Source organism: Centroberyx affinis, unplaced genomic scaffold (genome assembly GCF_046629955.1).
Source record: "Centroberyx affinis isolate AG114_WGS23_722 - 3 ecotype Tasmania unplaced genomic scaffold, CSIRO-AGI_Caff_v1 ptg000746l_1, whole genome shotgun sequence".
In the NCBI taxonomy this organism is placed as follows: Eukaryota; Metazoa; Chordata; class Actinopteri; order Beryciformes; family Berycidae; genus Centroberyx; species Centroberyx affinis.
In genome coordinates, this window is record NW_027279359.1 from 42,842 (window position 1) to 64,478 (window position 21,637).

General features: G+C 45.9%; 1 protein-coding gene across 1 annotated transcript; it reads left to right on the forward strand.

Annotated features, from left to right (window-relative positions):
- Positions 1–184: 184 nt before the first annotated feature.
- LOC139644498 (axin-2-like) lies at positions 185–17,788 on the forward strand. The gene is made up of 11 exons (XM_071519868.1): positions 185–381; positions 1,336–2,276; positions 4,961–5,101; positions 7,934–8,036; positions 10,086–10,226; positions 10,911–11,332; positions 11,474–11,623; positions 11,748–11,981; positions 12,138–12,242; positions 13,008–13,133; positions 15,883–17,788. The coding sequence occupies exons 2-11, from the start codon at positions 1,447–1,449 to the stop codon at positions 16,007–16,009; spliced, it is 2,379 nt and encodes a 792-aa protein (XP_071375969.1). The 5' UTR covers positions 185–381; positions 1,336–1,446; the 3' UTR covers positions 16,010–17,788.
- The last annotated feature ends 3,849 nt before the right edge of the window (positions 17,789–21,637 follow it).

Genomic DNA, 21,637 nt, shown 5'->3' on the forward strand with positions numbered 1-21,637 from the left:
TAGCCTAGATAAAAACCGAATATTTGTTGGGTGGTGTGTCTCTTTAGCTGGGAAAAAGTGGGATGTATTCTTTAGTAAGAGCCCCCCCTCCTCCTCCTTTACCTCCTCCAGATTTTGACACCCCCAGTGATCTACATAGGGACTGTGCCTGCCTACTCTGAGGTCAGTTGTTGAATGGGACAGGGTACATTAAACTACATTGGTTGTTTTGCAGCGAGATAGGACACATGTGGCACGGCATAGGCTTTAAATAGTCCGTCGTCGCTTTTTGTGTTGGATTACCATTTGGAGAGTTTTGGATTGGATACAGTTCTACGGAAAATGGAATAATAGTTCAACTTTTTTTACGGGCTTTACTCTGGATGAATTTGCTCTGCAATGGTATGTGATTGCATGTATGTTGTGTTTTTTTTTTTTTTTACGCACGAGACGTTTATGTAGCAGTCATATAGGATTTTAGCATCGGTTACAGTATGATATGTGGTTACATTGTTGCACGCCTGTTGTTGAGACTGTAGTAAGCATTATGTAGCCTTTGTAACAGCCACAGATATACTTTTCGGCATTTTCGCTGCGTATCATTCATGGTAAAATATAATATTTCAGTCCCTTATGATTTGGCACTGAGTGTGTATTTATGGCTCAGGCTAAAATCACTTCTGGGATGAGGTTTATTCGCAGTTATAACATGTCTTTTTATCGTGTTGGTAGTTCAGACACGTTGCCGGGGCTGTGGCTTTAATAATGTGCTGTAATATCCTTCTTTGGCTGATATTAAGGCGATTGATCGCTACCATTTACGCATGAGCGACCGGCTTCTCCCGCGGGGCTTTTTACCCTCGTACATTATAACGTTAAGGTCATTGTGGTGCAGATCTGATGCATTTCCACTCGTCTGTGCATCTCTGGCATGATGAGGACAAGTGTGGGCTACGTGGGAAACGAGTCTCTGTGTGTAATGCAGGCAGGAGTAGGGTACGGTCCTCCGAAACAGATTGGGAATTAATTGGAGTTGAAGCCTGTGACATGGACTCGTTAGGAAAACACGTGTAAGCCACAGTTATGAGAATACGGTTTTGGTGAGGAGTAAGGCGCTGTGCGATGATTATTCTTGTAAAATGTTTTTTGATGTGACAGATCAATGCATATTGAGAATGTAGGCTGCAGTTGATCTCTCATTTAGATTATAAATAGATAAATGAAATGAAAAAGCCTTTCATATTTTCTTTCTCTGTGAACCCGGCGAGGGTTTTTTGAAAGGGACTGTTTACTTGATGTCTGCCTTTGAAGTTCAGCAGGATCTGGCTTTGATTAGATCAATACTTTGTGTTTCAGAGTGAAGAGGAGCTGAGAAGCTCCCCCGCTGCTTTTAGAGAGTGAGGAGGATTAGGTTGGAGCTCAGAGGAGGCACGACGGCACTCTCACACGGCAACCGGAGCTGGAGCCATGAGCAGGGCGCTTACGGAGCACATCAGCAGTAGCTTCCGAGAAGATGCTCCTCGTCCTCCGGTACCGGGGGAGGAGGGAGAGGCGTCATGCTACAACCCCAGCAAATCTGCCAAAATGAGAGCCCAGAGCAAGGTTAAAGATATCCCCGCCGCCGCGCCTCCCGGATCCACACCGAGGAGGAACGAGGATGGACTCGGGGAGCCAGAGGGCAGCGCGTCCCCGGACTCGCCCCTAGTCCGGTGGACCAAGTCTCTGCATTTTCTCCTGGGCGACCAAGACGGCGCTCACCTCTTCAGGACCTTTCTGGAGCGGGAGAAATGCGTGGACACTTTGGACTTTTGGTTCGCCTGCAACGGCTTCAGGCAAATGGACTTAAAGGATACCAAAACGCTGCGAGTTGCCAAAGTTATTTTCAAGCGGTACATTGAGAACAACAGCATTGTCGCCAAGCAGTTGAAACCCGCCACCAAAACCTTTATAAGGGATAGTATTAAGAAGCAGCAGATAGACTCTGCGATGTTTGACCAGGCGCAGACGGAAATTCAGTCCACCATGGAAGAGAATGCGTACCAGATGTTTTTGACCTCTGACATATACCTCGAATACGTGCGCACCGGTTGCGAGAACGCGGCTTACATGAACCACAGCGGTCTCGGCAGCCTCAAGTTGATGTGCGGATACCTTCCACCTCTCATGGAGGAAGAGGAGTGGAGTTGTAATGACCTGAAGGCAAAAACGTTAGCGTCTGTGGTTGGACTGTCTGCGAAAACCCTGAGGGCTACTGCTACCATCCGGACAGCATCTGAAGTGCTGGAGAATGGATGCAGGTAAGAGCTGCACTCACCTAGGCTGTTACCCTCCCGGGCTGCGCCACGGGAATGCATTTGTTGCTTAATGTGTGTTGAATTTTGTGTTTTTGAGCATGCAACTCCCCTCATAGCTATTCATTCATTAGTTAAACTACAGGGTAAAACCGCATATATGGCAATTGGCAGTTATTTCACAAATGCCTGGGAGAGATAAGGCACTTGATCAAAGGGTCTCGGAGGAACATGCCTGTATATTTGTGCCCTCTTGCCTCGCAGTTAGTCAAGGGGGATGGAGGGGCGGTGGGGCGGGGTGGGTACAAAACATCAATGGATCTGGTCCTTCCTTTTAAGTAAATGGTGTCTCGCAGGCAGCCCTCTGCTGGCTTGCTCAAGTTTCCTGTGCTTTGAAACCCTTCCTCCGGTTCAGGCATGAATTCAGACACCGAGCCTCATGACTGCTGCAGCTACATGAAACTATATGATGCCACTGTAAAGTTATGCAGCATTTCTCTCTTATTCTTACTTACTAAACTGTATAGTAATTGTAGCCCGATGCAAAATCTCCTAACTCAAAAGAAATGCTAATACAGAGTTAAAAGAACTCACGCACTCACGTCTTATGCCAAGCAGAGATATTGCTCTCTTGGTCAGAGATGAAAGTGGAAGTGTTTGTGGAAAGCATTTGGGCTTTTATCTTAAGAACTCGTCCCACATATTGTCCAACAGCTGAAATCTCTTCAAGCCAGGAACATTTTCAAACACTGGATTTTATGCGTGAGCGTGCATCAAAGAGCACTTTCAAAGTTTTTACTGAACCGCTCTGAGTATTGTCCTCACATCTGGACGCAATTATTACTGAGAGGTCTGACAATGTCTTGTTGCTTTGGTGTTGGTAGGAAAAGTGCAATCAGCAGATAATCCACACTTTTCCTGTCAAGTTACTAAAACATTTTGTGAGATTAGGGACTGAAAATTGTCCCCAGCATGTCATATTTAATAACGCCGTTAACAAGAAAATGATTGAATAAGTATATTAGTGTACGCACTAACTCAAATTAAACACTCCCTCAAGAGTTTTAACCTTCATAAGAGTAGATTTCAGATAACGCCATAACTTGTTTCCATGATGTTTGAAAGTGTCCATGTTGAGCTGGGAACTGAAAAGCACCGGGATTGTTGACATGAGGGCATCTCCTCAGTTTCCTGGTGTGATCCCCAACATTCTTGTTTTTCACCAAAAGAGAAGCGGGAGAGAGAGAGAGCCCCCTCTCTCTCTCCCTTCCGTCACCCTCTCTCTCTCCCCCTTTCCCCCTGCCCCTCGCCATCTCTTTAGGTCAACCAATTTCCATCTCAAACATGTGGAACTAATTTTGCCACTGCACAGATTCTTTTTTTCCCTCTCCTATTAAAAACCTTCAGCACTTTTCCTCCAAACTGATAGAAAAACACAACAACAACACATCCTCAGCTCAGCTCAGAAAACTTCAACCACCATTCCCACTTTGCCTTAGATTGTGTGTGCATGTGTGTGTGTTTCAGTGTTTTTCTTCCACTTTCCTTTCTATCCAGCGCTTTTATCTCTGCTTTTTGAAAAATCTGTCTGACAGAGACCAAGCATGCTTTGGAGGGAGACAGAGAGAGAGACAAGAGGAGGGGAAGGGGGAAAGACAGGAAGGGGGGGATCATGAAAGAAAGAAAAGAGATGGAGAAAGAGAGCGGGGGGTGCAGAGAGCCCAGCTGTGCTAAATACCTGACTCTTTGCGCGGACCTTCCAAAGGTCAGGTTTGAGCTTGGGGCCTACGGCTTTAGTCATGCTGGGGTTCTCCTCTCAGCACTCCCGGCAGTAGGCATTCTCATAAAGAAAGGGGCCCTCCTTCCCCCTTTCCCTCTCTCTCTCTCTCTCTCTCTCTCTCCCTCCCTCTCTAAAGCTCAAGTTCCCCCCTCCCCTTCTTCCCTCCCTCTTCCTTGTCCACCCCCTTCACTACTGGAACAGGAATGCAACACAGCAGGAGAGAGTAGAAAGAGAGAGAGAGACTTTAGAAAGGAAGGGGGTGTTGTTGGAGGGGGGGGGGGGGGTAAAGGAGGGGCCCCAGACTGAAGGATAGAAGACATGAGAGAGAGAGAGAGAGAGAGAAGGGGGAGAGAGGGGAGGAGAAAACACTCCAAGAAAAGAGAGAGAGTGGAGTTTCAGAGAGTGGAAAAGTGCGGGAGTAGGGGCCTTGCCCAAACAAAAGGGTGGAGAGATAGCAGGAGAGAGAGAGAGAGAGAGAGGGAAGAGTGAAGTGCTGTTGTTCATTCACATACAGCTAAGGCTGCTCACTTCACTCACCCCACCCTTCACCCCTCCGCCCCCCACAACCCCTGTATGTTAGGGGGAAGGGACATGAAAGAGAGAGCGAGAGAAAGAAAAGAAAAGAAAAGAAAAAAGAGAACCCACAGCCCCAGCTCTGATACTGTTGTCACATTCCTTGGGCCCCAAAGTCTCGCGAAAGTGACTCTAATTACAGAAATCTGCAAAGAACTTCAGCAGAACAAACTCCAAGCTGTCACTTTTGCTTTTAAAAATCTGATGAAATGAACACCAGAAGGAAACCCAGAGCAAATAAACTTCACCCAAATCTATCACGTCTATTCTCTGCTCACCACAACTTAGGAAGAAATCACATGAAAAAGGCGCCAACCTCTTCCTGTGTCTCTTACAGGTCTCACCGGCGAGGAGACCCCGCCAGCCCCTACTTTGTCAACTCGGGCTACATCTTTGCCCCCGCCACCAGTGCCAACGACAGCGAGATCTCCAGCGATGCCACGACGGACGATTCCATGTCCATGACGGACAGTAGCGTGTAAGTGCTTCCTCTGATTTTGGTTCTTATTAAAATCAAAAAGTGGGGGTCAGTTTCATTTCAACTCGGCCTGCTCCGGAGATGATATACCAACTTCAAACGGCTCATTTCCATTCAGCTGACCCCGGCCAAGGCTCTGTGAGTTTTAGAAGTTCCATAGTATCTAAACTTTCCGGGATCAGAGTTCAGTCAACACCTTTCCAGGAAAAAGACGAGGGGTGAGAAGAAAAATATTTGGCCGTGCAGTTCAAAAGACTCAGCTTTTTTTTCTTGGGGCCAGGGGATTGTGCTGTTGCGAAAGAATGGCCTGTAATGTATTTTAATTATCCTCCATGATTGACTTCAGGTAATTCTATTAATGTGTAGTTGTTGCTATGGCCTCCAGGGAGATAACTCTGGGAAAGTCATTATGTCTAAAGACCTTTTGAAGTTTATTCTGATGCGTTACAGGCTGGAGAGAGGGGGAAAAAAATGAGAGAACGTCTTGATGTGGGTGGGGGCGTTGCCTCATTTTCCTCAAAGTCGAAATGTATCCATCCCACCCACCCTTCTGCCACAACAGACTTGTTTTTTTTCATATTATCTAATCGCTTTTTCCCTTTGAAGAGCTGGTGGAGAGGGGGAGAGGGAAATAGCCATTCGGGCCTCAAGACAAACTCATTGAAAAATGTTGGCACCAAATGAAAGGAGGCTTACTCACATGGTGGGTCGGTTTCCTGCCACTGGCCTCTGCGGCGTGCTGAGATCATGTGTCTGCGAGGCTTTCACAGGGGTTACTCATTTCTGGACCTCGGGACAAGGCATGAGGAACTCCCACTGGCCAGACTAGGGCACCCCCAAAAATCACCCCCACCCACCCAAACCCTCCACAGCCTCTCTCTCCTCCACCCTCCAGAGCCAATAGCGGGAGTGGTGAGGCTCGAAGTGCAAGGGAGTGAGAAAATAAAGTGCACAGAGTATAAAGGGCTTAACTGAATCGCTTTCAGCCTATTGTTAGGCGAGGGGAGCTTAGGGGGATAAGAGGGTGGCTGGCTGCTTTGAAAATGACTTGCACAACTGAATAGGAGATCCCCATAAAGTAAGGGCCCATGAAACCATGAAAGAGTCCACGACTGTTTTCTCTTCCCCAACCTGCACAAAGGGTTCAGCCATCGCATGGTTTTGCCAGGGTGGGGACAGTTTGGACTGATAAAAACAAAGTTAGCGCGAGGTAGATGGTGAGATTTGTTTGGGAATGATGTTTTGCTGCTAAGTTTGGGGTTCTTGTTAGTACACAAGTTCCCCATGGCTGTTGAGTTTGACTTTTGAAGAGTTTCCTGTGTTTCTTCCCGCGCCTCAGGGGATCATGGCTTGTAGTCTCAAGGGTGCAGTTTGTGAAGCATCGATTTTGGTAGCACGCCCCACTTATTAGAAGCTCTCTGCAACATGGTTGATATCGGCAGCTTGGCACTATACTATCTGGTTCTTGTTGATTATGTCACTCAAACACTGTGATGTGATTTGCAGACAAAAGATGAAAAAATATGGGGTTTTTTTTTAGAAGAGCCCGGCCAGAATGATATCATATCTTCATTATTAAACAGCATCATGTCTCAAAGTCATATTCTCTCAGTAGTCCTCACCAAGGTCTTTGACACAGGCAGCTCTCCCGTCCTTGTCCCCTGCTCTCGTCTCTCTCCACCCCTATCCGATTTTAATAAAAACCCCAGCTTCTTCCTTTCTCATTCAAGGGAACAATTTGATTAGTGGATCCCTTTTATAGTGGTTAAAAGGCACACTGCAAATTTGAATCTCATTTCCCAGATAAAGAACAAGAAGAGGAGGATTTGGGGAAGGGGGGGGGGGGTGGAAGAAGGGGTGGGGGATTTTTTTTTTCTCTTTTTGCTTATATCTTATTTATGGATTTACTTGGACGCTGGGGAATGCTGCTGCACCAACTTCAAACATTACCTTATCTTACAAACCAGCCTTTTGATGTTGCTGAGATCAGAGGCTCACAGCAGAGCGCTTGCCAAACGAAGATGGCAGCGGGTGCATATGTGCATGAGTGTGAGATTTCAAAGAGGCAGCGGAAAAACTAGCGTTTGGGCTAGGTCAGACACTTCTGAGCAGCCAAAACGGCCAAGATAATTGGCCCGGCTTAAATGGCAGCTGACTGGAAAAGCTAGCAGACACAGAGAATGAAAGACAGAGAATAAGATTCCCCCAATAAATGCTTAATTGTCCGGAGACTAGTATTCCTAGTTACATTTTTTCCTATTATTGTTATCATGTCAGTGCTACAAAGCTAGTAGCACTTCAGCGGCATTACCCAGCCAGCTTTAGCCAGTTTAGTGTCTGACTATAACTAGCTACTGGGGGGAGCAGTAACTCTCTTCTGCTTTAAAAACAGACACTTTTGCTGTTGACCAGGACTGATGTAAACTTATCAGTGGGGCTCTTCTTTTGAAGCCCACACTGGGATGTTTAGCATATCTTTCCCATTGTCCTGGTGTGTTTTGTTATGTGTGTTTTTGTTGCCTTGGCTTCAAGGGCTCCTCAGTCCTTTGATTTAATTGCAATGTGCCTGGTGGGTGGTTACTGGGTGGTGTTGTGTCGGTCACTTCAATGATGAACTGCCTGTCTCCACAAAGATTGGCTACTGGTGCTAATCCACCAACAGTGTTGGTGTGGGAGTATTGTGACCTGTATGATGAGAAGCAGTAGGTTAGCAAAAATAACATCCATTAGATAGTTAGCTATTACAGTTAAGTGTAATTACAGATGAGGTCAATTTGAATGGCCTGACTGACTTTTGGTGTCTAAGTGTATATCATTTTTTTCCCTTTGCAGAGATGGAATACCTCCATACAAGCTGGGCACCAAGAAGCAGCTCCAGCGAGAGATGCATCGCAGTGTCAAGATCAATGGCCAGGTTTCGCTACCCCACTTTCCTGTAAGTTCTACTTCCTTAAGTTCTACTTCCTTTCTCAACGTTTCCCTTTTTTTTTTAATCTGCTAAACTCAAACTTTTACACGCTGACAGACAACTGGGTCCTGATTCCCTCGAGGAGTTCTGTTTTATTTTATTTTTTTCAGAGCGCATGTTGTGACAGAATACTATATTCCATTCCCCCGCTCGTTTTCATATAAAAGTCAGGGTAAATGAAAGGCAGAATTTGCATACCACTTCACTTTTTCTTCTACCGTCTCAAGCCTCCCCCTCCCATCCCAGTAGCTTCTGTAGGGCTGTCAAATATAAACTTGTGTTGCCTTCTTTGTATTCCATCTCAACAGCTGTAGTATATGTAGTGTTATAGCTTCATATGTTTTAGGAAATCAGCGATGATTGTCATGGTGATAGCAGTGGTGATGCTGATCATGACAGTGATAATGTTAATGATGAAGTTGAGGTCAAGATGAGAGGGCAATACCTCAGTTACTCTTTAAACTAGCCAGCTGACTACCAAAACTGCTGCTTTAATCCTTCTGTCAAACTTCCAACAGTGCCTGCCACTCAATTGCTTTTGTCACCCTTTCCCCTTTCCCCCCGCCCCACCACATTGTCCCGTTACCACCCTCCACTCCATAGGGCCATTTGGGGTCATGTGTGCATTGGATCCAAGGTTTTGTAGACCTTCAGTTTTGTGGCACCGTTTAAGGGCCTAGGTTAGAAGAGATTGACACAAAATGGGAGGAGGGGCGGGGGGTCTCTTTGAGGCAGGAAAAGAAATATGAAAATCTTTCCCCTTCCTATCCCAAACACAGGTATGTGTATGTGGAAGAGTTTTCTCTGTGTGTGTGTGTGTGTGTGTGTGTGTATGTTTGTGCATGCGTTTGAGTGTGTTGTCTGTTCCTCCTTTTTTCTGTCTCCCTCTCTCTCTTTTCTCTCTCGATCTCTCTCTCTCTCTTCCTTTCCCACTTGCACTCCTTTAATGTCTCCCTCCTGATTTGGAGATGGCTCTGTCTCCCATGATGCACCAGCCCCAGGCAGCGGGGGCCCCGTGCAGGGCTGGCGCTCCTTTGCCAGCAGCCCCGCTTGCCTTTCTTCTCCTTCCCTTCATCGTCTCTACAAAGAGATGAGAGGAACAACAAAAAAAGAGTCAAAATCAAGAAAGCCAGTGTGCCAAATAACAAAAAAGTAAGAGAGGGAGAGAGAGAGAAAGAGAGAGAGAGAGAAGCCGGCGCATATAGTTAAAGAAAAAGGAGGATAATGTGACTAGAGTACCTCTGAGCTGCCCTGCGTGCAGTCGGGAAATAAATTACTACTTCCCCTCAGATCTCCCCGGTATTTGACTCCGCTATCCTCTCCCTCCCTCTTTCCCCTCCTTCCCAAACCCTCTCTTTCTCTATCTCTCTCTCTCTCTCTCTCTGCCACAATTGCCACTCCACAAACGCACATCTCAATCCTCTCTTCCTCTTTTTTTTTTCTTCTTGCTTTTAATTTTGTCCCCCCTTCCCTTTTTTCTTCCCCTCTCCTCTCCTCGCTCGCTCTCTTCTCTGTCGATATCTGGCTTTTATTCGGAGATTTAAAGCCGCGTGTCCCTCCCACCCCTAGTGTGCGTTTGATGTTTGACAAGGGCCCTTTGAAGTGTGCTGACTTCAGAGGCTGCCTAGCTGATGGCTTGGTCGGGCTACAGAGGGTGCAGGCAGGGGGCCTCCCCTCCGAGCGAGACCAACTGCTACCCCGCCACCGCTACCCCCTTCTCTCCCGCTTGCCCGGCGGCCTGGCACTGCCAAGGGCACTGGGCATGAGAAGATCTGGGGAGGGACGGGGGGAGGAGGGGAGGGGCTGAGAAGGTTCAGGTTAGCTTGAGGGCAAGGGCATCTGGATTAGGCCTTTTGGAATAGTAGCAGGCTTTTTTGGAACAAGATAGGATTAGGGCAAGGGCAGTGGATTAATGCACCATATTGCATCCGTCAGAAACACTAAGCAGTCACACACACACATACACACGTACACACTCTCTAATGTGTCCTTCCTCCCGTGTTGTGTGCCCTACAGAGGACATACAGGCTGCCTAAGGAGATGACCCCCGTCGAGCCCTCGGCCTTCGCTGCCCAGCTCATAACCCGGCTGGAGAAGCTGAAGAGGGAGCAGGACACCATGAGTTCACTGGAGGAGAGGCTGCAGCAGATCCAGGAGGTACGGACATGCGCATACACACACACACACACACACACACACACACACACACACACACACACATTTTTCTAAGCAGTCTCACACTTCTACCTTCCACCAACATTTAGCATGGCCCCCGCTTGGAAACCATAACTTGTATTCGAGTAAAAAGTTAGCTCAGGAGAATTGTTCCATATTGCGACACAGAGCCTTTATGCCAGCTTTAGCATGTTTAAGAACAGGGAAAAGACCAAGGGAATTGGAAGTCTGCCTCAGTTTAGCTACTTCTTCCCTCTCCCTCTCTGTCCTCCACTATTTCATCTGGAGGAAGTTTCAAACTTATGTTTCTTGACACACTTGAAGTTCCTTCAAATAGTTAGCACTTAGCTACTCTCCAGTGGCACGTTTGCTGAGTATGTGTAGTGCCAGTTTCTTTGTGAAGCACAGGCACACTCTGCATTATAGATGAAGCGCACCCAAAGCCTGTTAGTGAGGATAACGGTGCGGCAAAAGGGAAACTCAAATCAAGTTATCCAAGCGTTTGCTCTTGCTGACTTCAGAGGACGATAGATATAAGTTGGTGTTAGATGAGACATAAATTCCTCTGCTTGCTGGTCCAAGGAGTGTTTTCCACATGTGACTGTTTTCTGATAGTTTGGTCAATTGCCTAAACTTTCTTTATTTTGTGTGTGTTTGCATGTCCAGGAGGAGGAAAGGGAGGAGAGCGGCGACCTCGCCTGCAGCACCTCCCTCCACCACCCTCTGCTCCCCTCTGGCAGCCAATGCGAGGAAGACCCCCAGGCCATACTAGACGAGCACCTATCCCGCGTGCTGAAGACGCCCGGCTGCCAGTCGCCAGGCGTGGTTCGACACTCGCCGCGCTCGCGCTCCCCAGACCGGACCGGTGCCTTGGTGTCCTCTGGCCACGGGCCCTTCCTCGGTGCCTATCCCGGGGCCTCCAAGGTCCTGAAGACGGGCAGGCAGTCGACCAAGCACATCCACCACCACTACATCCACCATCACCACGCTGGGCCCAAGACCAAGGAGCAGATCGAGGCTGAGGCGGCTCAGCGCGTGCAGTGCCTCTGCCCTCCAGGGGGCGCCGATTACTCCGACTTCACCCCTGCGTGAGTGGAACTTCTGATCTTTGCTGACACCAGTTGTCATAGCATACTACACTAGTAACTACAACTTGAGATACAACCAGTTTCCCCACTGGTGAAGCTGCTCTGTCTCTGATTCTAATTTGCCTCTCCTGCCTCCTCCAGTCGCTGCAGCACTTTGTCCACACGGCCGGTCAAGGCCATCGAGGAGGGCGTGTCTCCGCCACACCTGCCGCTGGACGCCACCGACCGCTCTCAGAATGTTTGGCAGTGGATCCTAGAGAGTGAGAGGCAGGGCAAGCACAAGCCCCACAGGTAGGCGTCCGTCGAAAATCACTAAATCTCTGTGCTGTGACCGCAGATCAGCCTCCATGGACACTACTGATTCACCAGTTGATTTCATTGCTCTTATTATATTTCAACCTTTTCACCCCAACAGCACTCAAGGCCTAAAGAAGTCCAATCCCTTGGACTCAAAGACGCTGCCCGGCCGGACCCACTCCCCCTGGGGTGGAGGCGGCATTGGCAGCGGGGGTCACCTCCGCGCCCACCACCCCGGCCACCCCTTCATCCAGGACCCGGCCATGCCACCCCTGCCCCCACCCAACACCCTGGCACAGCTGGAGGAGGCCTGCCGCAGACTAGAGGAGGTCTCCAAGCCCCCTAAACAGAGGTATGCAGCAACACTCATACACAAAAGCACACATACAAAACTCACACTTCCAATCATGCATATTCCCCATCTTCCACATTTGAGTTGTCCAGTGTTTTCTCTCTTTGTATTGAGGTGAGTACTGATTAGTCACTGATCTCTCTGTGATTTTGACAGGCATTCAGCAGCAGCCAGCAGCCTTCAGAGAGACAGGAGTCATCCTGCAGCTGCCTTCCCCACTGGAGGCAGCCCTCTAGCCAGTCCTGGACTTCAACCAGACGAGTAAGGATCCCTCTTCTCACTTCTGTCTCTCTCTGTCCTCCTGTGCTAGTGTTTCTCTGCATCTGTAACTAATTTCTTTCTTTCTTTTTCTTGCCTTCATGCTTGCTGTCTTGCTTGCAGTCTTGCTTTCCTGCTGTCTTTTCTCATACACTTGCACGCACACAGACACACACTTAGTGTTGGTTTTTTGAGCTTTCCCCCTCTCTCTCTCTCTCTCTCTCTCTCTCAAATCGTGTTTTCACCCGCTTCTTCACAGATTTTCTCACTCTTCCCTTCAAAGAGAGACGTTGTGAGTCAGCATAGCTATGGCTTTGAACTCCTCTTCTCTCGCGTTTTAATCATTTAAGATTAAACATGCTTTAATTCAGTATCCTAACTACCCCCTCCCACCCCCCAACACACACACACACACACACACACACCACTGCAACCCAAAAAAGATGAGTTAAGTAGCCCTCGGTAACTCTGAGTTTATAGCCTTCCTTCATCTATTTGTTGTTGAATGGGGTGGGTGTTTGATGTTTGGCCATAGCCACCTGACTGTGACGCCTCTTTTAGTTTTAATTGGTTGACCTTCGGTGAGCCAGCTGTCTGTTGGCATCCCCTAACTGAAGTACAGACCAGAAAAAAGCCCTGTGTGTGTGTGTATGTGTGTGTGCAATGGCTAACAGAATCTTTGTCCACATTCGACTCTCTGACCCCTTCCCTTGCCCTTTCTCCTATGAGTCCAGCTGTTTAAAATCAATTTTTATTCTGCATCCCCAGGTCCAAAGAGCTGGTGGTCACCTACTTCTTCTGTGGCGAGGAGATTCCTTACCGCAGCATGATGAAGACCCACTGCCTCACCCTGGGACACTTCAAGGAACAGCTCAGCAAGAAAGGCAACTACAGGTGAATATGCAGCACCAGCAATGGCACATAGGTCACACCACACCAACACACACCTGGAAAGAAGTGTATTCAGTTAGAGGACACATCAAACCTGCTTGGTTAGGGTTCGTCCTACAGTGGTGTTAGTGTGTGTGTGTATTTGTTATTGCATATGTATGTGTGTGTAAGGTTGGTTCATCTGCTGAGTGTGAGTGTGAGATATTGGAGCCCAATAGTCTTAAGATGGAAGAGGAACTGTGGGCTGATTCACTGTACTCGGAGCTTACAGAGAGGAAGAGGGGGGGATTTTTTTCTGTACTGGAGCGATTTTTTTTCTCACATCTGGTACTGATTTCCATGGTAAGGCAGCCTTAATAAATATGGCTTTGAAGCCCGGGCCCTTTTATTTTGTGCACAAAGACCATTGCGAAGGCCTTCAAATTCCTCCTCCACACTATTGCATCAGGCATCTGAATCAGAACCGCAAGCACCTTCTCCTGTTAATCACCGATAGCAATCCGCGCCGGTAATTAACACGGCAGAAATGCCTACTGTTATTCAAAGTGTCAGATGTTGCAAGGGGAAATTCCAAAACAGCGCTTGGACTCGTTAGTTCATTTAAACTATAATGGCCAATCAGTTGAAAAGAAATCTCACATCAGGAGGCCCTGAGCTAAGTCCAGGCTTACTGCATTAAGTAACCTTTGCAGTACTGCGTAGGTTGTGGGCCATTGTAAAGACATAAAGCTGGTATGCCCATGACATCAACATTAGGTTACAGCCACATCTGCTTGTTAGGCAAGAGAGAGAAGAAGGCCTGCAAACAAGTCATTGCACCCCCGCTATCCCATAACTCTTCAGCGAGCAAAAAGAGGAGGAGGGGGGGGGGGTGGGGGTGGGGGGCAATTTGAAGCGTCTGGCTTTAATGGCAGCAGAATGTGTGGAGTTGGTTAATTTGGACATGGCAGCGGTACAGCGGAGAACAGTACGGCGCGGCTCTGCCAGACGATATTGGTGCCAGATGTTGCGAAGAGAGAAAAATCCTGCCACATAAAACATGTTCCAATGGAAAGACTCCTTCTTCTTTCTCTCTCTCTTTCTCTCTCTCTCCGTCTCATTCTCTGAAACAAAGTGATGACTTTGAACTATTTGTCAGTGAGGATGTAGCATTTTCTTCTTCTTAAAAAAAAAAAAAAAAACCCAGCCGCAATTATATCGAGGAGGCTCGCGCTTTTATTTGGTCTATATTAATGAAGATGGTAATGGCCAACTCCTGTCCACCAAAGCTTAGATAATAGGGAAAGAGCCTCCATTGTTGTGGCTTGTTGAAATGCACCATCATAAAACAAAGCTATCACTCCTCCGTTCCGTCCCGTGGAATATTTTACAACTGCATATTCAAACAGAGAGTCTTGCAGCTGTGTAACCCACCCTCCACATTCTCTAAACTTGGCCAAACATTTCATTTGCGTCTAATTACAATCAACATGGAAAAGAAAACTGTATGTGTGTACGTGTTTTTTTTACTCTCCCCCCCTTACATGTGTTGTTTGTACGACTCTAAGCTGAGTGATTGCTCATAAAACACGGAAAAGGTTTTTTTTTTGTTTTTTTTGGAATTCCTCGGCGCAGGCACACATGGGCAAAATGAGGCATTTTTCCATTACAAAGCTTATCATTAAATCCCCTCCTGCTGATCTTTTGCTGGGTTTAAAGTAGAGAGGAGAAATCATTAGGAGCTCCGGGAGACTTCACAGTCACCAACCTAACCCTGGGAATTATCTCTGTTTGAGAGAAGAAGAGTGGGCTAGCTAGGTGACCCGTGACCTCCAGGAGACTGTCTGAGTGGTCGCCACCCTCCCCCCTCCCAGGGTTTCGCCCCTCAGGCTCGGCCTGCATCCAATCTATCACACCCACTCGCCCAGCCAGCGAAGGCCTCCGCTCCGCTTTCTTCCCTTCCTGCTCCTTCTTTTCCTCTGTTCTCGGTTGGTGATCGGAAAGCTGCCCGAAGTGTGTGTGTGTGTGTGTCGCCTCGACTGTGTTGATTTGTGTGTGTGTATGTGGGCGCACTGGATTGTAGGACTGTGGACTCATGCAGTCACAGGCAGACTCTCAGGCACCTGAAATGTCAACCTGTGTGACAGAAAGGCCCTTCATTTGACAGCCAGCCCAATTAGAAGCCATGGAGACACAGAGAAGGCCAGGGGAGAGGGAAGGGTGGGGGCCTTAAGACAGCCTCTAATTAACCCTTCAACTTTAATAAGACCTTCCAGGACAGATAGGCATCTGTAGAATGGCCAGCAGTCAAGATGAACAAGTGGATGAGGAGACAAACACACATGGATGCACACACACGCACACACACGCAGGCTGTTCCTAGCAGCTTGAATTATCACAGGGAGTGTTTAAAGGGAGGGTTCAGCTCTGTTTGTGAGGTGGTGTGATGTGGAGTCAAGCTTTGCCTTTGAAGTGTGGAGGGATAGCATTGAAGGCTATGACTAAGTTGTTTTGAGCAGGATCCATTTCTGGCTCTCAGAGTGTGTGTGTTTGTGTTTGATTTGGACTAAAGGGAGTTGTGCGCGAGCGTGTATATGGAAGTAGTGTGTAGGTGCCTCAAAGCGGTTAAAAGACGCTAAAATACATGAGATACGCTCCCCGATGCCATTCTGTCAGGTTTTGTTGTGTTCAATTTTTTTTTTTTTTTTTCCCGCTTAACACCTACGCTCAACGTTTACTAATCACGGACCTCTCTCCTGTTTTTCTGCCTCAGGTACTACTTCAAGAAGGCCAGCGATGAGTTTGAGTGTGGTGCCGTGTTCGAGGAGGTGTGGGAGGATGCCACCGTGCTGCCCATGTATGAGGGCAAGGTCCTGGGCAAGGTGGAGAGGATGGACTAATGCCACTTTGTTGCCAACCAACCAATGCCCTTCCCCGCCCAACCAAAATGCCAAACCGTTGCTAAGAAACTTGAGCAAGAGACTCGATGAAATTAACAAAAACACTCTGGACTCCTTTTTTTTTTTTTTTTTTTTTTTTTTCTATTTCTTAATATTAAGCTAAACAGAGTTAATATATCCAGCACAAGAGGAGTGATTGAAGGAAGACGAGCCAATGAAGTATGCCGAACCCAGAGGAGGCGCCGCCCCTCCCTGACTTTCTCAACCAATCAGCCTTAGAAACACAAGGGAATGACACGAGAGACTTAAAAAAAGACAGTGATGATGATGATTGGAGGCCAGTGGGGGGGAGACCCCGCCTCTTCTTGAATATAACCACTGAAGATGCAGATGACTGTTTTTGTGATGTGAGAGACTGACGGTGCGTTGGCGCCGGCTTCCTGGCCAAGTGCAGCGGACTGACAGGCACTGGAGAAGCCACCGACCTGCTCTTAACGTTACACTCTAACATTGCTACAAAAACGTCTGTACGTGTGCATATACATACATGCATATATGTATATATACATGTATTATATATATAGATGCTTTTTGTCATGAGTTGAAAGTTTTTATTGAGTATTTATTGAAAAAAAAACCCACCCAACCCCCTTCTACCCTTTCCCAAGTCATCTTAAACCTGTGTCCCTCCCCCCTCCCTCCCATTTCCAGCCAATGGGCAAGCTGCTTTGAGTGTTGGGAGAATACTGTGGTGATATTGTTTTGTGTTTGTTTTTTGTTTTTACTTTACACAAAGGACATGACACTAGCCTAGCACCCCCCATAGCCTATAGCCCTGTCTGACCCGTACCAACAACCTTAGCAGTGGTCTTCTGCGAGGCGCACTCCCTCCACTATTGTAATGGTCAACCCCAGTCTTATATGCTGCTGATAGTTTGTAATGTTATGTTTGTCACACTAGTGTTCTCTCTCTCTCTCTCTCTCTCTCTCTATCTCTCTCTCTCTCTCTCCTTTTCTCTCTCTCAGTCCAGCAACAGAGCTCAATCTTTTTTGTTGTGCCTTTGTTTGTAAACCAGGCATTGCACAGGGGGGAAAATGAAACAGTTGCAGAATTCATACAGAGAGGGGACCTGGAGCACAAGTTGTACCATCTAATAATGGCAGTGTTTACAGCCCGCACACCAAAATAACTTGCGCTAACAAGAACCAGTTTGGGTCACTGAGAAACGACTTCTTGAGGAAGTCAGCTAGCGTGTCAAAAAAAATTGAACATTGAAGAAACGTGGCTCCGATATCTTTTGAATGTTGTTACAGTAACACCATATATAGCAGAGCTCCTGTATACATTGTAATTATGCATTCTGAAGTATGGATACTGACACACATGACACACGCGTAGAGCACACACATAACATACAGGCACACACATGAACACACACAAACAAACACACTATCGCTGGTGTTTTATGAGTACAGCACCTGTGCCTACATGGATGCCATACCATGTGCTACCCTGTTTCAGGGTTTTAATATATATCCCTTGGTTTTCAGAAGGGTTTTATGTTGAAAAGATATTTTTATGCTTTTAATAATATCCTGTAATCATGTTTTTTGTTTTTGTTTTTACACCATGGCCTTTTTTTTGTTTTGTTCATTCTATCTAAACTGTAAATTATACATTATATAAAGAGTTTCATTTAAAGATTTACATGGACCTATAATTATTGTAATTATTGAGAGATGTAGCCTTTATTAAAGTTTTATATTTTTCAAATGAAAGCTTTTGTGCCTTGTATTGGTTTGTCCAATGTCCTGAAATCAATGCTTCTTTCTCTTTGAAAACTGTAGTATACAGTTTTTAAAGCATATACTTATATGTTTTCATGTCATTTGCCAGACAGTACTACACAGCAAATCTTCCAGTGTTGTTTTTTCAGTGACAATTAATTGGAGTCGACAAGTGTTGATTAGAGTTATTTGTCCACTTATAGATCAGATATGTCTCTGAGGCAGCTGTTCAAAACTATCTGAATGTGTTAGATGAACTCTGATAGATGTGCGTAAACACTGGCATAGTGTTGAGTTTTACACTCAGTTAAATTAAGACTGGCGATTGTGGTGTAATACTGGTGAGATAGAAACAACACCTTAGTTGCTGAGGCCCTAATGACAATTGTGTTTTCCAGGCTTGATACAACCAAAAAGTAAAAACCCTGGATATAGCACGTATTATTCAAAAAGTCAAGTGTTACACATCAAGCTTGGGTGCTGGTATTATTGCGTATTATTCCTTTGAAGGAATAATAACCCATATAATCAAATATCCTGACATAAGTCCCATATGTTGATAGTGAAATATCAGCTGTTAAACAAAAATTGTAACACTTGAACATAAATTATAAATATTAGTCACTAGAAATTACACAATACACCATGCAATAGTCAAGGAAAAATCATTAAATTTGCTAAGTGGAAAATGCATATGGAACCTATTGTTGGTTAATGCAATACTAGCAAACTGGCATTAGTCCTGTCAGTAATCAGCCGTCTGTGTGTGTAAGGCTTCATGTCTTCCTCAGCGATGAAGCATGTCAATTCTTATTCCTCTTCTCCATATAACGGCATAGGGCAGTGGGCACATCATACAGCTGTTATTCCAGTGGGATGCTGGAAGAATGGCTCAAAAAATAGAGATTTATTCTTGTGTAATCATTATTATCCAGGTTTAAAACAAACCTGAAGAACATCACTCATGCTGACAAAAATAAGCATTCATGAATGCAAGTAGTTAATTTACACAGTAAATAGAAAACACTAAAAGCCTGTAACCTTTTGATGAGTCGGGGTCCTTAGCCCCTCAGTGGTTAAAAGTGTGGGTTCTGTATTCAGCGCTTAAATGGGAGACATTAGGCATGGAAATGGGGGCATGGGCTAATTGGTCGATTAAAGAGCAATGAGGACCAGCGCTACTCTCTGACAGTCAACACAAACATTTAATGAAGCACCCTGCATCCCCTATCAGAGGGCTTAGCCATATTTGCTTCAATTATCTGGCTTTATTTCAGCAGTGGGGAAAAAAATCATTTAATACTCTGAAATTATTCAGGGGTGGAGAGTGGGACGCTGTCCGCTGCATGCAGACTCACTCACTTGTGCGGCTCAATTCAAATTGTTGACATAAAAAGAGATTTGCAATTGCCAAAAAGTAGAGGTAGCCACATAACAAAGATAACAACAGTCATTACTGACAAGCTTTCACTTCCCACAAAATGATTTTCTCATTCCTTTCTCCCCTGGTAGCCGTTTCTGGCAATATGGCAAAAAAAGAGGAAGAAAAACAGACAAGCTGCCAATGCTTGTCACATCTTTTATGAGATACTGTAGGTTTTTCTCTTTCTGAAAACATACACACACTCCATTGACTAAATTCTTGTTTTCACTTAGTATTTTTTTAACACCACAAGTAGCATATTAATTTCCTGACTGTTCTCATCAAAGGCACAGTGCAATGAAACTTCGATGCAGCATCAATACATGAAGTATTTCCCTAACCTTGAAATCAATTTCGCCATGGTTTTAATGTTAAAACGAACAGGGCCTAATCAGGCTGAACCAGCTAGTTTCTATTGAACTGTCTGGAACGGGGCAGGTGTAACCCTCCACCCTTCACCCCTCCACCCCCTCCTCCTCCTCCTCCCAGCTCTATTTTTACAGCCTCTTGGGGCTCCGGCTTTGAAGAGAAACCTATCCAGGAAAATTGCTTGCATTTTTCCCCACCAAAGTGTTGATAGATGGACATTGACTGTCGCATTCCCTCTCTCGCACATCAGGAGCTCCGACTTCTCCTTCTCTCTCTCTCTTCCCCCTCCTCCTCCTCCCGCTATCTCTCTCAGCCTTTCTGTAGCATTCCTTTCCTAATAGGTGCTTTGTTTAATTGCGCTGCAGGTTAGACGCAGGTTCTGAAGTTTTTTTTACGGAAAGACAACTTCCATTTGACGCTTTTCGACTCCTTTAACTTAAATTTGAATTCAAAGCACTCAACTTTTTCACAGTTTCTGTTTCTTTTCATCGCTGGAGAAGAAAGAAATAACTGTGGTGTAACTTTGATTTCATTGGCAGCGTATGCTTTTCTCACCCCACCCCATCCCACCCCCACCCCCAGCCCCATATGCCCCATACACCCCTACCCTCATCCCTGTCTTTTCTCTAAACAGTGGCATTCATTTCTCCTTGCATTGTGGTAATTGGCATAGCATGGTTGGGGCTATTGTAAACATGCCTGTGTGAGACTGGTATAAAGAGGCACCAGTCACTCCCCAGGCTAAGCTAGTGCGCGCGGCAGGCAGGGGCTGCTGCATTCGGCCTATTGTGCTGCCGAAGCCTTTGTAGATTTGCAGTGGGCCCCTTTTTAATCGTCTTCTCATACACCGCCTGCCGACTCGCTTTGCATATTTAATTGCCAGGTAAAATCATTTTGTCGACAATCCGTTTAATTATTTGATTGTACAGTAACCGTAAAGAGTGAGCGAAGGGAAGAGGAAGGGATAAAGGGGATAGAGAGAAGGAGAGAGAGAGAGAGAGAGAGAGAGAGAGAGAGAGAGAGCAGCAGGCAGCGGAGAAAGAAAGAGGTCTGTTGCCAGAATAGACATCAAAGCTGTGCCTTGATGTTGATGTTGAATGGGCATTAATGGTTTCTGAAGGCAAGAGATTGCACAGGAAAAAAAAGAAAGAGAGAAAAGAAAAAAAAATAAACCCTCCTTTTTCTCTGACAATCCCGCCAGCAATCTCAGTAAATGCATAAACATTGGAACCCTGTGCCAGATAGAGAGGGTGAACGGAGAGAAAGAAAATGAGAGAGAGAGAGAGAGAGAGAGAGAGAGAGAGAGAGAGAGAGAGAGAGAGGCTGGTTGGATTGTTCACTTTCATTTCCAGTAATGACCGAAGGGCGAGTGGTAATGGAGAAGAGATGGGTCAAATGGGCTGATTGGAGGCCAGCGGTGATTAGGAGGCTATCACCACATTAAATCTTCAGGTTTAAAGACCAGATTAATCAAATAGATGCCCATTTACTCATCTTAAGTAACAGGGTCCTGAAAGACCAATAAAGCAGACTATGTCCTAATGTCTCATCCTCACGACTGTAACATTTAGCAGGCCCCCGTTCCCCAGCAATGCAGATGCTGGGAATCTCCTCCTCTTTAGGAAGCATTGAGCAACATTTGAACTTCCATTGATCCAAACATTGGATGGATACCCAGTTAAGTTTCACTGGAACCAGTACAAAGAAATAGCAAAGTCTTGTCCAGTCTTGATTTTGCTTATACTGTAGCTTCTATTTATTTTATCTATTTATTAAACCTTTATTTAACCAGAAAAAGCCTCATTGAGATTAAAGAGAGTGTCCTGGCCAAGACAGGCAGACACAGAATACAGACAATAAAAGTTACAAATTGCACAAATGAACATAAGAAATCACACTGTAAGACATTAACAATAGCTTCTAATGATATCTAGTCAGGAGTAGGTGCTGTTGGAATAAAATTCAGCTTTGAATTTTTATTAAAACTGTTTATTACATGTAATAAACAGAGGGTAAAAGACATGTTATGTCATTATACGGTATACCCC